We start from the raw sequence: 18418 nt of genomic DNA on the forward strand, positions 1-18418 counted from the left end.
CACTTTTCCACGCCGGTCAGTGCGGTTTGGTGAAACGGGACACCGGGACCAGTTCGGTTATCACTCGACGTTCATCTTAGCCGTGCTTGGCAATGATGAAACAAACAAAAATATGTATCACTCACTGCCGATGTCAGCTGTGGCTGGGGATATAGTGGAGTGCACAAATCACTGTGGCACGACATCAGAGGCGCAATGGGCCCACCTCTTGGAAACGGTGTCACAGGACCTTCGGGCACTATTTTCGGAATTGCCCAACAAAATCCTGAGACACTAAAGGGTTCCACCTTGTGCCGCACAGGGCCTCCTGCCACTGGGGGCCCCATGGCGAGACTGCAGCAGAGCACGGCAAGGGTTGGGACGAGATGAGGTGTAAGGTGCTTTGAGTTGCTGAGGCATTTGAAGCGTCATACAAACCTTGATCAGTAATTTCCCTACGATGCAGAGGTGTTGTTTTTCCGCCCTTCTTAAAACGGTGTTCCCATCTCGACGCCACTCAAGAGGCAATGTATCCATGCACCCGTCTCGCTGCCGCCTCTCACGGCACGAGACTGCTCACACCGCATTCGCACGGGGAACATACGTGGATGTTTCTGTTACAAGGCTGGCCATCGGACAAAGACGGTCGCCGCATCACGCGGCTCTTTCAGATGCGCTTCTGCGGCCGTCCGGAACGCTCTTCCTTCCGATATTAGGAAGAGACTACAGCTGTGCACTTTTAAATCTAGATACAAAAAAAAACAAATTTCTTTAAAACTGCGTTTGTTGTCCTTCCCCGTACCTCCTATTAGCACGGTGGGCTACGTACGGTGCGAAAGAAGTTCAACACACATACGTGGTCAGAAACACAAATAGGATTGCAGATGCAATGAACATTTGGGACATTTGAATGTGACTACCTGCCCGCACTGCATTGTGGGGAGCGGTAGTGTAGTGGCCGGCGCGCTGCGCTACGAACCCGGAGACCCGAGTTCGATTCCCGCTCACGGCCGACACCAGTGACGATTATCTGAACCCCTGCCCCCCCTAGGTCGACTCAGCCTCAAACGAGTACCTGGTGTGATGTGTAAACATCGCCACTGGAGAGACAAAGGCGGCGGGGCACGGTGTTAACACCCCTCTTGTGCTGTGCGCCTGCCCTCACAGGCTGCTCAGGCTACAGGACGGATCTTTGTCTTGTTGAGTGGAAGTGCCAGACACGAGCTCTGCACTGCCCGAAGGCAGCGTGGGCCTTCAGAGGCCAATCGCGTGAATAATGAGTGATCAATGTGGTTAACTTTTGAACGTAATTAGGCACACACTGAGCTATGTCAAACTGCCTTTGATAAGTGCAAAACACATCCCCCCTGCAGCTGTGCAACTGAGTTCTGTTGAGTAATATAAGATGAAAAAAAGTAAGAAACCGTTCAGTTTTCAGTGTTTTTATTGATTCATTTTATTATTATTTATGACTGTACCTCTCACACCAAAGTACTGCATATCTGCATTCTTTGAGAACATAAATATAGTAGGCATGCAATAATAACAATGGGTACAGTTCAATACATGCGCTGTTTTTATTCTTCAGCATCACCTCTCACCTAAAAACACACACACAAAAGACACGCGTTAAAATCAATTGTACATCGGTAACAACATAGCACCTCTCGGGGGGCGAGAGAACTGCTATCAGGGGGTTTCCCTGAGGCAACACCAACAAAAACGCCACTCCGCGCTGGAATAATTGAGATGAAATCTAACGCAAGGTCTCGATTTAAAGCTTTCGTGACTGCAGGGATTCATCTTCTTGGTTTTTTCGGTAAAGTCACGTAGAATGGAAATAATAAAATAATAAAAATAAAACAAAATAAATCAGGTGAAGACGGCTGCTGTGTTGTGGCCGAAACGTCGTGAGAATTATTTTATTATGTCTTATTTTTATTATTTATTATTTCCATTCTACGTGACTTTACCGAAAGAACCAAGAAGATAACGCAAGGTCCTTTGGCTGTTGGTTCAAGACTGAGAAGAGAGCGTCAGTCAAAGGAGGTGGGGGGGGGTTCGATGGGACGCAAATAAAACTTAGACATGGCAACGGCACGGCAAAGGGACTTCGCCCAACAGTAGGTAGATCGTGACAACTGATGATACTTGAAAATGTTGGACAGATTTTCCAAAAAGTTATTGAACAAACGACACGGTTAAATTTCGATTTAAAGCTTTCGTGACTGCAGGGATTCATCTTCTTGGTTCTTTCGGTAAAGTCACGTAATTCACAAGTAACATTACAAATGTATTTTGTAATATAATTACGTGACTTTACCGAAAGAACCAAGAAGAACGACACGGTTGTTTAATCCCTTTTCTGTCTCTTAACTCCCTGGTTAGGGCCATTCATCAACTTCTTCTCTAAACTCTGTAATTGGATAGAGTGGATTCATGTCAGTACATGTAATTCAAATCAGCAATGTGTTTATCATGAAAGTCATTAACCGTGCCCTACATCGATAACACCACAATAACTGATCAACATTCTATTGTAAATGTTATAATGCTAAAGAACCTCTTACATGAATATTGGATGTCTGTGGATTGTGCAATTTCTTATTCATTCAACCATGAATCTCTGATGCTTTGACCTGATTTCAATAAATATATAAAAACAAATATACTTGTTTGTCTTGTGTTTTTTGTTATCACAAGTAACATTACAAATGTATTTTGTAATATAATTCCTGTCAAATATTAGCTTGCGGTTATCCAAAACCATATGCCATCAACAAAATGTAAACTTCTCTAAACTGTTGAACTATTTCAACTGAAAATGCCGTTGTTACCATCATCATATGGAGCTCTCACAACTTTGCGTGTCATGAGGTGTGCTTACCATTCAAAGATATGTTCCATTAAAATACATATATATAGATTATATCAGGATACATTACTTCGTTGGCCACAGGTAACCGGGTCATTTGCCTATCAAGTGAGGATCAGTGGTGATGCTCAAGCGGCGTTCTCCGCTGCAAGGCCCCGCGGGTCACTGACGGCCCCTGGAGGCCTTTAGTGCGGCCCCTGACACGTGGCACCCCGACAATAAAGACAAAGATCCCCCGTATAGCCTGTAACAGACTGTAGGGACAAGTGCTGTTAGCGAGCACCCATGAAGGCCGGAACGGTACACGAGAGGGTGGATGGCCAGCACCACGCTCGACCGCCTTTGTCTCCCTAGTGCGATGTTTACACATCGCAACAAGATACTCATTTGAGGCCGAGTCGACCTAGGGGAGGCCCAGGACTGGTTCAGATAATCGTCACTGGTGTTGACCGTGAGCGTGAATCGAACTCGGGCCGCCAGGTTCATAGCTCCCACCCCGACAATCGACACAGAGTGACAACACCCCCCCCCAGCCATCACCGTAATCGCACTGCTGGCAAACCCCCAATGGTTTCAAACGTGTGGTAGCACCTCGCGCTGATGATGTCTTATCGGTGAAAGTAGCCCTCCTTTGCAATTAGTGAATAACGCTGCGCTCGACAAATGCAAATGAAGCAAACGCTTCGAGCCTTAAAGCCATTCAAGAAAAAAAAAAATTGCCGAACCAAATATCAGCTCGAATTCGACTCCTGATACTACACATGCATAGATGATTCTCATAACAATCAAATCTCTCGTCGTTATTTTGCCGGTAATCTCAACTCTCATCTAACTCCATGTGTCACTGCTCTACATCGTCCTCATCCGTATCTCTCCTCTCAGCTCACCGCATCTCCATCTCTTGCCTGCATCTATTCTGTCGTGTGACGAGGGTTTATAAAAAAAAAACACACACAGCGTGTAAGGGCAGGCACCAAAAAAGAAAATCTACTTAGAGCCTCCCGAAGGGGCCCGCACCACCACTGCCAAGCAATAACGATTTGTCAAACGCTAATCAGAGGCGCTATGTGAATACAACGCGCTAAAGAATATTGTGCGTACGTGGACTTCGTTGTTTCCCGTTTACAAGGGACGCTGCTGTCGGGTGATGGTTCGCACACTTGACCTGTAAACCAGAGTTTGCCTGTCCCATCTCAGCAGTTTAAACAACGGGGTAAATCTCTTAATTTCTTAGCACGTCTCTGTCCACGCAGCAGTATAAATAGGTACACCGCATCTTCTTGGTTCATTCGGTAAAGTCACGTAGAAGGGAAGCAATAAAATAATAAAAATAAAACATAATAAAATAAAATAATTCTCACGACGTTTCGGCCACAACGCAAGCAGCCGTCCTCAGGTGAAGAATGAGACATTACCAAGCTAGTTCGTTGAGTGGCAGTTCGCGTGAAGTGTGGGTGCTCTCATCTCTAAGTTTTTTGTATTTTACCAGGTAAGGGGCCATCCATTTAGTAGGTACGCAAAATCTGTCAAAACTTGACCCCCCCCCAAATCCTATAGAACGGCCGATATTGAATCCGCGTAGAAACGATCAAGGATTAATAATATTAACGTGTTTAAGCAAACAGATAGTCCACTGCCAAACTATCTAACTTATTTGAGGCCAATGTAGACAAATTATTATCGAGGCTTCACCCCCCCCCCCCTTCATGCGTACGTACTTTTCTTTTTCAGAAGCGAACTGGCCACACGTGATAGGTCAACGTAGTGGCTTATCATGTGGAAATGTATAGCAGCCAAATACTCTAAATGCACGTTGAGAGAGAGAGAAAGAGACGCAGACTGCCAATATACAGCAGCAGGCGTCAGGGTCGGGATTGAAGCCACGACCTCCTGTATACCAGGCGAGGTAGTTAACATCTCCTAGCCACTGCTGGCGCCGCTTTCAAGTCGTCTGTCCAGCACGGAAGAGTAGGCAAAGCACCCTCGAATAGGGGCTCTCTATGGCTCCCTCTCGTTGACGCCCTTCTTCCAGCAGTGACATAAGCAAGTTTATTTTCAAGGCCGCGCTTAACCACGTCTTTCTCTGTGCTGACTTCATCAACGTCACGTGGCTGATGGGTCGTGAGGAATGGGTTCAGGCAAAGTGCCTGCAGCTGCTCTCTCTGCTCACCGTCTCAGATGTCCTCTTTTTAAGTTTCACCCATCGAAGCATTTCCTTCAGAGTTAAAATGTTATTTGTTTATTTACCTATTCAAAGCTTTAAACCCCTTGATTTACAGACACATGTTGCTCAAGAACTATTAAGCTATAAAACAAACTATATTAATTTGACTCAGTAAGGCCGACTCAGCTTTTTAGATATTTTTCAGTAGCGACCTGGCCACAAGTGATAGCTCAACGAAGTGGCTTATCGTGTGGAAATGTATAGCAGCCAAATACTCTCAAAGCATGTTTCTAAATGTCGAGGAAAAACCCAGAGGACCCTGAGAAAAATCTACGCCACCACGGGGAGAACATGCCAACTCCAAATATACAGCAGGTGTCAGGGTCGGGATCGCACCCACGGCCTCCTGTATACCAGGCGAGGTGGTTAACATTTCGCCACCATGGCACCCATTTTCATAGCAATCAATGTAACAACCTTTTTGTAAAACAAATCTTAGCTGGCTTGTTTACACTTTTGCGCCGACTTCAGTATTTTCTTGCTGTGGTTGTCCCACCTGATGAAGTTCGCTTGTGTTGCGATCGAAACGTCGTGATTTGTTTTATTTATTTTATTTCTACCTACGTGACTTTACCGAAAGAACCAACGAGTATACTTTTTAAAGTCTTTGTGTGGTGTCACCGATGTTTTAACAACTACTCTGGGTCCTGGCAAGATGCTCGTATTTTAATGTGCGGTGTCGAGTCTCTGCGAAGCTTGTGTGATACCGACATGCCCTTCCACGCCGCACTTCCACCTCTACATTTACTCTGCACACGCCACTACTGAGCCCATCACGTGGTGCATTATCAGCAGCAGAATTTTTCCCACTTTCTTTTGACGTGTTCTGGTATTGTTTAAAAAAAATAACACAACTCGAGTTGACAGAATTTGATTCCTTCCCAAAAGCACTTTGTCTGTTCCAATAAAAACGACAGGCAATTGCCTGAAAACTGCCCGGTGCACTTTTGATGAAGTAAACATGTCAACAGATTGACGTCAATATTTACGCAAGCTCAATTGTATGAAGAACTGTTTGCGTTAAGGACCTAACAACATGTAAACAACAACATGATCACAAGTGAATAGTTGCAATGTGAAATCTGTATTTGCGTGAACATTTTTATTCTCTCTCAACATTGGCACTGAGTTAGTGACGATGACGTCCATTAACCAGTTGTTAATTCGTGGGAATAGGGGGAAGTCTCTGTCTGAACACGTGGTCTTCTTTACGAGTTGGCTGTGTCGATCTGTTATGGACGTGGTCGTTTTTCTGCACAAAGTACTTTCTCGTACTTTGTAATCGGGATACTGCCGAAGTGAAATAGTTAGCAGCCTGTGCTTGTAATCCAGAGGTTTGCTGCTTCGATCCCACCTCTCAGGCTCTCTCTTGAACCCCTTCACACCAGCAGCCGGCCTGCCTCAGTGAGTCAATTTGCGAGGCCAAGCCTTTTTAAAATCCTTTATATTAAGTTCACTTGCTTGCTTGCTTGCGTGCTTGCTTGCTTGCTTACGACCGTTCAAATCTATCGGTCGTTTTTTAACCCACTTCCCGTGATCCAATCGAGCTGACATTTTGCACACAGACTCGTTGTGCGTGACAATTAATTTTCGTGAAAAAAAATTCAAAAATTGTACACTGTTTAGGGAAAAAAATTTCAATATTTAATTACCAATTGCTTAATGGTGGCAGACAATTATCTGACCCATAGGTGGCAGCCATCTCAAGCCAGAGGACGAGAGGACTCTAGCCGCCCCGATGCCACGCATATAAAGGATTTATAGTGAAAAAGTTTGTTTTTACGGGTAAATTTTTTTACCTTTTGACTGGCCACATCACGAGACTTGGCCCTCAGCTTGTTGACCTGAGACTCGGCGACGTCAGCTCTCTCCTGAGCCTCATCCAGCTCGTGCTGCAGGGTGCGATACTTTGACAGGCTCACATTTGCTTGCTCCTCCTGCACCGCGGACGATGGGATGCAGCTTTTACAACGACCAAAGATTGTGGGGTTTATGGGGCCTTAACATTTTAGGGCTACACGTCCAAGATCACATTTCACCGGAGCATGGAATTGAAGATAGTAAATTAAATACCGACGCTTGTGATGTCTCACAGCAGCCACTAACGCTTTGGTGGCTGTCATTTTTTGAAATTGAAACCACTGCGTCTGCCAGATCGAATAGCTGTTTTTAATGTCCTAAGTGAAATGCAATTGCTCTGTAAATAGTGTGAATTTAATATAACATCCCAGACTGATTAATAACCTGTTGAACATCACATGTTGATTCCTCTTGAGTGAAGGATTTACGCCTATGTTTGTTATATTTAGCACTTTTTTAAGTACTGTACATTTTTATTTCCAGTTTAAATTATTTATTTCACCCGTGGTGATTTGTAAACGCAGCGTGTCGGGTAAATCGGCAGAGCCACGGTTAGTCTATCGGCTGGTCGCATGTCTGTCTGGCCAGTGTCGAAGGATAACCTTCGACAGATTGAATTGAATTAAATGATGACGTCACCCTGATGCTGCTCTATTTAAGACCGGAAGCAACAGGAGAGCTTCACCAATCTTGCCCGATGAAGCTGATTGTAATTATCAGCGAAACGTCGTACTACTCAAATTTTAAAATGCTGTTGATTCTCTCTTCAGCACACCGGTGGGCTAAAGAAGTCAATCAATTTGTTCTTTGAAACCGTGACACATGTTTTACTGTTTGGCCGTGTCGGGTGGTGGAGGGTTACGACACATTTATAAATAATGCGATCTCACCCAAAAACATATATTATGAATAAACGTTTTTTGTCAAAGTGCAACATTGTAACTGTGTTCGGTGGAGCCCCAGTAGAAGTGATCTGTCTGGGCATTGTTACAACTCACAGCTTCCTCTGAATGTCTCTTATAAGCTTTGACTTTAAGCTGTAGCTTGTCAACCAGATCCTGCAGACGCAGCAAATTCTTACGGTCTTCTTCAGCCTGTGGATATATCGCAGCACCCTTGAACTCAAGCAATGCTTAAAATCTATGAGAATACATCATGGTAAATGTCTATTGTTGCGTTTATCGCAATACTGCTCACAGCAGTTACCTGAAAGGAGAGTTCCTTGATTTTGGATTCGTACTTTCGTGTCCCCTTGACGGCTTCAGAATTCCGTCTTTGTCCAGCGTCAACTTCAGCCTCCAACTCGTGCACCTGGGAAACATAAATTGTATCGGTGCTGCCTTGGTGTGTTTATTTCAAACAAGCATATGCCTCCCTTACAGAAATACACTGACTTAGACATGAGTGGCGTGTCACATGGCATGGAATCTATCTCGGTTTAAAGATGCAGCAATGTACAAAGAGGAAATGGAAAGACCACTGGCTGCAGATTTCGTGAAGAGAAAGAGTCATGCATCACCAGTCCAAAAAGGCCAAAGCACTATCAGAGGAATCTCTGAAGTTGGGTATCAACTATTTCTGAAAATTCCAAATTCCTCTGACAGTACTCAACCAAGTGTCAGTAGAGGATGACGACTGGTGACTTCCCACAAAATGTGGAGTCACTTATCGCAGATGCGTGACGGACTGAGTCAACTCTGCTTGGCATTTGAACCCAGTAGCGATTAAATCCTCTATCTCGGTAATTTAATGTACATAATGAGATACAGAGATGGATATCGACTAACATTAGTTCCAGTTTTATAGTGTTGGTCTTTTATCAATCCACTACTGCAGATATTCCTCTCGACACTGCGTTGTCACGGGGGTAGTTTGGCCATACTTCACCACGCTGGTCAATACGGGTTAGTGAAGGAAGGAATCCAGGACTGGCTTGAATATCACTCATCCTGGATGTCATCAGTGAAACAGCGATCGAACCCAGGTCACTAGGTTTGTAGCGCAGTGTACCGACCACTGCGCCATTGCTCCATCCCCCAGCAGTACGCTAACACATCCGACGGGATAATTACCCTGGCCTCGAGCTTCTGAATGTGCTTCTTGCCGCCCTTCATCGCGATCTGCTCGGCCTCGTCCAGCCTGTGCTGCAGATCCTTCACCGTCTGCTCCATGTTCTTCTTCATCCTCTCGAGATGGGCGCTCGTGTCCTGCTCCTTCTTCAGTTCCTCTGCCATCATGGCGGCCTGGCCAAACGGGACGGCAATTCGTCACGACGCGACTTAATAAAGACACTGACATCGCGAGAATGCTCGCGTGCGTATGGTGGACTTCTTTCATAATCAACGTTTTTGGGTTTAGATCGCGTTATTTATAAATGTGTCGTAACCCTCCACCACCCGACACGGCCAATCAGCAAAAAAGTGTCACGTTGACAAAAGACAAATAGTTCACTGCTTTAGCCCACCGGTGTGTTGAAGCGTGAAACCACAACATTTACAATTTACCATTCTGGCGAATTGCCCGATGATGCTGGATGCAATTACCAGCGAAACGTCGTACTCAAATTGTAACACATTTATAAATAACGCTATCTAAACCCAAAAACGTTGATTATGAATAATATTGGTCGCGAAAGCCTCCTACGTGTTAAATGGACTTCTTTCGCACCGCACGTAGCCGACCGTGCCAATCGGACTCGTAACGTGGACGTTCGTATCACGTGATGTTGTTTCGTGGGCAACGGTATCAGTGGAGTTTGCTCTGCCCCCAGCGGAACGTTCAACATTGAACGGAGCGATGCGGTTGCTCACGTCAGTGATGGCCTTCTTGGCCTTCTCCTCCGAGCTTCTCGACTCCAGGAGCGCTTCCTCAGCCTCAGACTGAAGTTGGAAAAGGTCGCTTTCTAGTTTTTTCTTCGAATTTATCAAACACATATTCTGAAAAAAAAGAACGACGTGACGGCACATGTTTGTATATGCACATGTCAATAATTATTATTCACAATAAAAAAAATTGTTCATCAAGAAACCTTTTTTTTTATTCTGATCGAGCCACAACTCTTAACCACTCCATCACTATGCCCTTTGAACCCATTGACGAAAATGTCATCTATTATATAGTTTTCATTTAAAGGCCACAAAGTTATCGATAAACGTGTTAAGTATTCTACATATTAACTTGGAATTCTTCGTATCGTATATTTTGAAAAACGCTTTTTTTGCAAACATGTTTAGATTCATCGTACAAAGTATTAACGGTACATACAGGATGCCGAACCTACAATAACTCACGTCACCGATAAACCAGGACTACAAGCCTGTGTATTAAAACATATATCTACCATTGAGCTAATTCACAGTATTATTGTTGTTGTTGTTGACTTACAGCCATCTGTCAATCCAATGCTGGATTAAGCCCCCCCCCCCCCTTCCCCATGCCAACTCATTCAGGGCGCTCTGTGATCACTCCACCACCGCCACCGTCACACTGATTAGCACGGGCTGGCGAATTTGGGAGGACTGCCCAGTCCCGGTTCAGATATCAAATCGCCACAAATGGGCAGCAATCGAGTTGGGGTCACTGGGTTTGCGCCGCAGTGTGCCAACCCACGGTTCCAATGCGCCACCAATACGGAAAAAAATCACTGCGTCTTTACACGCTTCAGTTTTTCCCATCACGATGAGAACCTGGCTCCTATAAGTGTGGCATATTTTAATTACTTGTCCATAATACGGATCAATGCTACATTATACTTGTTTCAAGCGCGATTACAGTATTGTATAAAATATATTTTTACAAAATTGATATATCTAAAATATCTGCACTGTCTAAGATTTTATTGTTTTGTCTCATCCATGCTGTGTTCAACCAGCGCGGCAAGTGAAAACAGGCCCCAAACACTCTTTCTCTCCCTCTGGTCATTTCTCTTTCGAATTTCTTATAATATTTCTCAAATCAAGACTTGCTGCAACGCTTGTTCACGACACATTCACTCGCCCCGCGGGGTCCCCTTGGGCCTGTGCACAGAAATGGCGCGTTATGTTTTTACCCTTCAAACCCCACGCCTGATATTACAGTGGAAGAATTCAGATGTACTGCGTGTCACTCATCAAACACATTTAGTCGTGTGTGAGAGTGAGAGAGTGTGTGTTGTGTGTGTTCATGGTCATTTGAGACCGGAATCAATCAGTCAAGCACCACCGTTTGAGCTTCACGATTAATCACGGGAATTATACGAATTTGTATTATTACACGCTTTTTATTTAACTCACTCTGTCTGTTGTTGTCGTATCCTCAAATCTTGTAACTCAATTTTTACCCACTTCCCAATGTGATATCGACTGCAAACTTGGTATACGTATGTCATACTGATGACAATACAATATTCTATCATAAAAATAAAAAATAAACATGTTTAAACAATCTTTTTTATATGTTTTGTTTCGGCTTTGGTCTAATTGTCCACGCTCAACTAACGTTGGCTGTAATTGCCCACAGCCCCCTTACGTTGTGGCAAGCTTCGGGGCCACTTCCTGGAGTCGTAGAGTTCTGCCATTACTCGTACGGTACATTTAATTAAAGCGTGATTTTTAAACATTTAACATTTTTGTCGTTGCCTGTGAATGCAGCAGCTGCACTCGCTCGGTGGTGGCAAGCAGCTCTTGCTCTGACACCCTCCTGGACTTCTCCGTCTGCTCAAGGGCGCTCCGCGTCTCCTCGATCTCGGCCTGCAGGAGGTCGCTGCGGCGACGCATCATCGCGTTCTGCTCCGTCAAGTCCTCGTTGCCGTGCAGCGCCTCGTCCAAATGCACCTGAAGATCCTGGAATCGGGGCACATTTGAAAGAGAGGGGTGGGGGGAAAAAAGTTGAGATAAATGTGCGCGGTGTTGCTTTTTTGTTGCTGTTGATAATGCCACCGCGAGTGGAAGCATCTACCCACGAGAGCTGTGGTTCTAACCTTGACTGCAGCCTTGCACCCCATGGGTTCTCCATCGCTATGGGAGGGGAGGGGCTGGGTGGAGAGGGGAGGGTGGGGAGGGGCTGGGTGGGGAGGGTGGGGCTGGGTGAGGAGGGGAGGGTGGGGAGGGGCTGGGTGGGGAGGGGAGAGGAGGGTGGCGCTGGGTGGGGAGGGTGGGGCTGGGTGGGGATGGGAGGGTGGGGAGGGGCTGGGTGGGGAGGGTGGGGAGGGACTGGGTGGGGAGAGTGGGGCTGGGTGGGGGGAGGGGTGGGGTTGGGTAGGGAAAGGCTGGTCACCCCGTGGTGCCCTTATAAAACTCAACGTTTAACCTACTCACGCCGGCTTGTGCCCCCCCTCACAGTCGGGCATATTTGCGGAATACACCACGCCGCCCTTGACCCTGGCCATTGACCGAGCAACCCAACGTTCCTACCAGCTCCCTCCGCAGGAATGTGTTATATTAGTATGCAGGAACACATTTTGTACCCGGCAACAACAACACCACCACGGTGTTCCTAATTTTAGCACCCTCAGTCACTTCTGCCCCTGCTCGGGCACCTTGCAGGCCACCTTGAGCTGTGTGTGTGTGTCTGCAAATGCGTGACCTTCATAGGTGCTGCTCGCTAACAGCACTTGCCCCAACAGTCTGCTAAGGCTACACGGGGGAACCTTTGTCTTTGGTGGCAAACGGCAGTGTAGCGGTTAGCGCCCTGAGCCTACGAACCCGACGAAGCCGAGTTCAATCCCCGCTCACGGCCACCACAACACCAGTGACGATTATTCTGAACCGGTTCCTAGGTCGACTCAACCTCAAATGTGTATCTGGTGCGGTCTGGAATCATCACCACTGGGGGAGACAAAGGCAGCGAGGCGTGGTGTTAACCACCCAACCCCTCGTGTGCCATAGTGCCTTGCCTTCATAGGTGCTACTCGCAACTGTACTTGCCCCAACAGTAAGTTAAGGCTATAGGGGGATCTTTGTATTTGTGCAAATGCATGGCCCGCCAAAGGGCCGTTCAACCCTCAGTCAGGAAATGATTTCCCCAGCCCTACCATAGAGCCAACAACAACCACTCTTGGCATCCCACAAAGTTGTACTTGTTTTTTTATCAACCAATAGGGATGATTAGTTACATTGAACAAATATTTCAGTGAAAAGGCCCAACCAAGGTAGAGGTGCAGTCTTACACAAAGAAAGCCAGGCTCTGTACTTGTAACGTGTCAAATAAAGGCTGGTGAATGATGCACTGAGCAATACCTTCATTTGGTTCTGCGCGTTGCGCAGGTGCTTCTGAGACTCGGCCGCCTGCCTGTTGGCGTGGTTGAGCTGGATTTCCATCTCGTTGAGGTCTCCCTCCATCTTCTTCTTCAGCCTGAGGGCCTCGTTCCTGCTCTTGGTCTCTGAGTCGAGCGTCGCCTGCATGGACTCCACGGTGCGCTGGAAGCCCCTCTTGATCTGGTCGATTTCCTCGTCCTTCTCGGCGATCTTGCGGTCGACCTCTGCCTTCACCTGGTTCAACTCGAGCTGCACCCGGAGAATCTTGCCTCCCTCGTGCTCCAGAGAAGCCTGTAATCAAACATTAAAACCGCAATTTCTTGCGTTATTAATATTTAATACTAGATAGCCATTGATTTGAAATTTAATGTAATAAAAAAACGTCCTTGAAGTTATATATTTGCGTATATATTTTTCTTATTATAGCCCCGTGGTTTATAATAGAATATCCGAATCAATCTAAAAAAAAACATTTATATTTTTCCTCGTTATTCCGGCACTGTTATTGATGAACGTGTTGACGTTTTTGTAATGCAATTTACAGTGGTTCTGCAGAAACTGCAGATGATGCGGTTGATAATGGAGGCCGCGGGACACGCGCTCACACTTCGGCGTTCACCTCCGCTTCCTCGAGAGAGGCCTGCAGGCCCGCCTGGTCTTGCTCGAGCTGCTTCCTGTACTTGTCCAGCTCGTGTACATTCTTACCACTCTCTCCGAGTTGTTCGGTTAAGTCAAAAATCTCTTCTGAAACTCAAAAAAAAGTTCACATTTAATTCATCGATTCAGACGTACAAAGGGAAACGACTCTCCGGTGCGTTATTCGAGGCGCTACCACGTGTTGTATGCACGTCGGACTTCTTTTGCACCGTACGTAACCAACCGTGCTAATCGGAGGTGCGGTATCATTTGGCGCGGTGTCTGAAATTTCCCTCTTAGCGCGGGAGTCGTTCCTGAAAAAGCTCCCAGCACGTGCAGCGAAGCGACGGACATCGTTGCCAAGCGTCACGTGGTGCTGCCCCGAAAATCACACCGCAGAGCGCGAGAGCCGACGCGGTGGAAGAGCGAAATGGCATTTTTTTTAAATCACAAAAACGGATGTAATTATTTCAGTCGGCAATAGGACAATGATGCGCTCGCAAGACAACGCGTTACTACCCTGGAGGTTCTTGTTCTCTCGCTTGACTGTCTCAAGTTGATCCAGCGCCTCCTCGTACGCGTTCTTAATCTTAAACAGCTCCGTGCTGAGCGAGCGTGCTTCCTTCTGGGACCCCTCGAGCTCAGCCTGGCTTTCCTCGCACTTATGTTTCCACTCGGACATAACCTGGATGACAATTACATGGCCATCATCCAAAGAAGCACAGCGGCACAACTTTATCCACTCGTGCGCAATATGTGCCTCTGCGCCGTTTCGTTGTGACATATTTTTTTAATGGAATGAAATGTTTCATTTACAGCCCTTTGTAAGCCCACCGTCATGTGAAGCCTCCGCTTTGCTGCGTCAGTCGTGGGGTTTGGTTGACCATACTTCAAATACATATCGGTGATCAACCACATCAGGACTGTATTAAAAATAAGAATAGGTTTTACCCCTTTTTGGCAATAAAACAGGAGTTGTTAAGATGTTTAAACACCAAATAAATACCTTTTGCAAGGAATCAAGTCTGCATTAACCGCACGTACTTGTGGGGAACATGCAAATAAAACATGCTGTGATAACACTGGTCAACACACTTTTTCTGACGGTTTTAAGGTAATTTTGGGGTGCTGATTCCAAATCTGGCATCAGTTTTTGTCTATCACATCCGGTTTTTTAGATTTCAAATATTGCATTTTCAATAAAAACTGCAGAAGAAAAATATTAAATAAATGTGGATATCTACATAATATTATATTATAAACACACTATCCTAAAAATACAGCACCATATTTTAACACTAAAGCAGTCACTGACTCGCAACAACTTGCAATCATAAGTGACAGAGTTAATTTCGGGTAAAATAAATGGAAATGGGGTATGCCGATAGCATAAAAATTAGATGTGATAGAGCAAATCTGAGATCAGATTTGGAATCAGCACCCTGAAATTAGTCTAAAACAGCTGCAAAAGTCCAGGCCAAAATTTTTTTTTTGTTGACCAGTGTAATATGTGGCATTGTACTTGAAACGGATTGGCCTACACCAGAGACAGCCTCACCAGTGTCAGACCAGAGAATGCCTACAGGCGAAGAGTACAAAGACAATGTACGTATCAGAGCATCGACAGCTCGGGTTGAGCAGCTATATCTATGAAGACCTTTTTTTCCAGTATCAGAGTATGAAAAATGAGAATAGGTTTTACCCTTTCTGGCAATGAAACAGGAGGTGTTAAGATGTTCAATGTGCACAACTCCTTGGCCACACCATCCAGGACCTGCCATTCGACTAACCGTAGAGTATCAATTTACACTGCTGGGTGGACGGACGCAGGGCGCTGCAGAGGATTTAAGAAACTTGCACCGTTGCTTCAATTGCCGCGCGCGTGATAACGAACAGGCGACCTCCGGGTCGCAAGTCCAGGGTGCTAGAACACCACGGCGGCATCTCACATCACAGCGCAATGTCGTCGTTAGCATTGTGCTGTGATGTGTTCTTACCTTGTCAAAGGATTTCTGTTTCTTGTCGAGAGCTGTCGCAGCTGAGCGTGCTCGCTCCATGTCAGTCGTGAGGTCTTCGATCTCCGCTTGCAGACGCTGCTTGGTCTTCTCAAGAGAAGCACACTTCGCGTTGGCCGTTTCAATGTGCTCTTCTGCCTCCTGGAGACGGACTGCAATCTTCTTCCTGCAAGGCAGCGACAACATTGAACGAGGACGGGTCACTGCCCGCGTCCGCGTGTCCGAGGGTGCCCGGGTTGCGTTGCGAAATCTCATCGCTGGTCTCACTTGGCTTCCTCCAGCTCCTCGGTCTTCTGGATGGCGTCGGTCTCGTACTTGGTCCTCCACTGGGCCACCTCGGCGTTGGCCTTGGACATGGCCCTCTGCAACTCGCCCTTGGCCTCCTGTTCCTCGTCGAACTGCTCGCGGAGGAGGTCGCAGTCGTGCCTTGCCGACTGCACGGCGTGGGCCAGGGCGTTCTTGGCCTAAATGTTTCGAAATATTCGTTAATTTCGTCAATGACGGAGACGGTTTTTTTGGGCCTACATCGCGTAAATATAAATGTGTCGTGAAACCCGCCATCACCCGACACAGCCAATTAGTGAGGTTTGTCACGTAAACAAAATGTGCCGATTAGTTGTGAGCTCAGCACACCGGTTGTGTGTTGGAGAGTAAACCCACAACATTTACAATTCGAATACGACGTTTAGCCGATAATTACAACCAGCCTCATCAGGCGACAGCCAGAATTGTGGAAAATTCCTCCTGTTTCATCATCATCATCAGCCATGATCAATCTGCCGCCGTATCTCACGGACCGGCTGCGATGCACAAATAAATCTCGTTCCCGGATATGGGCTGATTTCAGCACTCCGTATCCATGACGAACGGAGGAGGGCCTCTTGGGCGCCTTCGTCAATTTCGTTCCCGTACAACGTCCCACCGTGCGAAGTGAAACACCGCGCATCATGGCAAACAGCGCAAAGGTAGCACCTCAAAACATGTCGGTAGAAAATGACGTCTTCGTGTTGTGTTAAAAGTTAATGCACAACACGTTTACAGGTTACTCTCTCTTTTACACCACGTAAAGCATCGCTTCCCATAAGCAATTACTTGTTACAAATGAGTACTGGAAATAATGCACCCATTTGTGGTGGTGGGGGGGGGGGGTGCCACTTCTGCCCTCTAAGATTCCCATAGCCATAATTACAATCACGAGGTTATATAATTTTACTGGCTGAAATATATACTTTGTCTTCCTTGAGGCCCACACAAATAAACACTCGCAGGGGACAACGTGCGTACCGATCGTGCTAAATATAGCACCAGGGCCTGTCGAGTCTAATAATAGTAAGTTATTCCCAAGCGAGATATTCTCCAAGGGACAGCTGCAGCATAAGACATTCTTTAAGTTTCGATTTAAAGCTTTCGTGACTGCAGGGATTCATCTTCTTGGTTCTTTACCGCAAGAACCAAGAAGACATTGTTTAAGCTTCGGCTGGTTGGCACCGTAACTTTTTTTTCTTTTACGAAAAATGCACGGGACCGACGGCCGGCTCCACGTACATTTCCGTGACTGCGTGCAACTGGCAACGGGATGCAATTCAGATGCGCGTGGGATAAATGCCCAACTTGGAGAAAATCATGGGCGAAGGTGGCAGCCGTCAATCGATCAGATGGGGGAGCGAGTGGGAAATGAGTCGGCATGTGTGTGTGTGCATGTACAAATGAAATGAAAAAGGCATGCGAATGCGGAGGAACGGGGGGGGGGGGGGGGGAATGGTCACGGGGTGAGACTCACTCGTGCGGTGTTCATGAGGAGTAAAGCGATGATTGGCAATGACGATGGCCGGTATCCAAGTCGGCATCTCGGGTTTCGTTGGTACCTTCACTTCATCCTCGAGTTGTCTCTTCAAGTCCTCAATTTGTTGGCTGTTGCACTGTTTTACTCTGGAGAGCTGCCCAGTCAGAGTCTCCTTTTCTTCCAGCTTACGAGATAATTCGCCTGTTGGCGGTGAACGTGTCGTGTAAAAAAAGAAAACACAGTCGAAAGCATTTAAATGTGAAATGTGAATGTTACGTTATATACAATGTTGGGAAGTTGAACTTTACCACGTGATTTCTTTTCAGTATTTTGACATTAATATTTTAATGCATTCATTATGATAGAATAAATATTTACCAACTTCTGTCTGCATTCTGGCTTTTTGAGTAGTAAGTTCATTCACGGAATGGAGCTTTTCCTCGTTAATTGACTTCAAATCAGAAATCTGATCTTCCAAAGACTTGGATAACCTCTCAAAATTAATCTGCAGGGAAAAGGAAAAGAAAAGAGCTTATGAAAGTACGAATAAAACACAATGGGCACTCCATAAACAGCTGAGGCAAGGTAGCAAAGGTGTTACAGCCACAGTTGCCTAAACCGGTCAGGATAAACAGGATCTGCGGTTGGAATTTCCTGCCTCAATACCGCCCAGAAACAAAATTCATCGATGCTATACACAGAGAGAATGCTTTCACGGGTTTGACCACCTTGGACTTTGTGATCTGCTCCACGTTACTGCTGAGGTCGTCGGACTTCCATCTTGAACTCGCTCTTCTCCTTCTCCAGCTTCTG

At 46.1% G+C, this 18418-nt stretch overlaps 1 protein-coding gene across 1 annotated transcript; it reads right to left on the minus strand.

Annotated features, from left to right (window-relative positions):
* Positions 1–1444: 1444 nt before the first annotated feature.
* LOC133339883 (myosin heavy chain, skeletal muscle-like) lies at positions 1445–18418 on the minus strand. The gene is made up of 15 exons (XM_061548011.1): positions 18334–18418; positions 17984–18110; positions 17688–17806; positions 16090–16286; positions 15805–15988; positions 14327–14492; positions 13791–13915; positions 13154–13462; positions 11555–11758; positions 9749–9874; positions 9011–9181; positions 8145–8249; positions 7937–8032; positions 6878–7015; positions 1445–1580 (listed from the first exon to the last, which is right to left on the minus strand). The coding sequence occupies exons 2-15, from the start codon at positions 17997–17999 to the stop codon at positions 1557–1559; spliced, it is 1980 nt and encodes a 659-aa protein (XP_061403995.1). The 5' UTR covers positions 18000–18110; positions 18334–18418; the 3' UTR covers positions 1445–1556.

Source organism: Lethenteron reissneri, unplaced genomic scaffold (genome assembly GCF_015708825.2).
Source record: "Lethenteron reissneri isolate LAM-NWPU_2019-01 unplaced genomic scaffold, ASM1570882v1 scaffold_510, whole genome shotgun sequence".
Lineage (NCBI taxonomy): Eukaryota > Metazoa > Chordata > Hyperoartia > Petromyzontiformes > Petromyzontidae > Lethenteron > Lethenteron reissneri.

Bases quoted from the DNA above. Each gene is read 5' to 3' on its own strand.
- LOC133339883 (XM_061548011.1), bottom strand. The intron at 11,759-13,153 runs GTATTGCTCAGT...CCCCGATTCCAG, and splicing joins ACGCGCAGAACCAAATGAAG to GATCTTCAGGTGCATTTGGA. The intron at 8,033-8,144 runs GTAACTGCTGTG...ATATATCCACAG, and splicing joins TCAAGGAACTCTCCTTTCAG to GCTGAAGAAGACCGTAAGAA.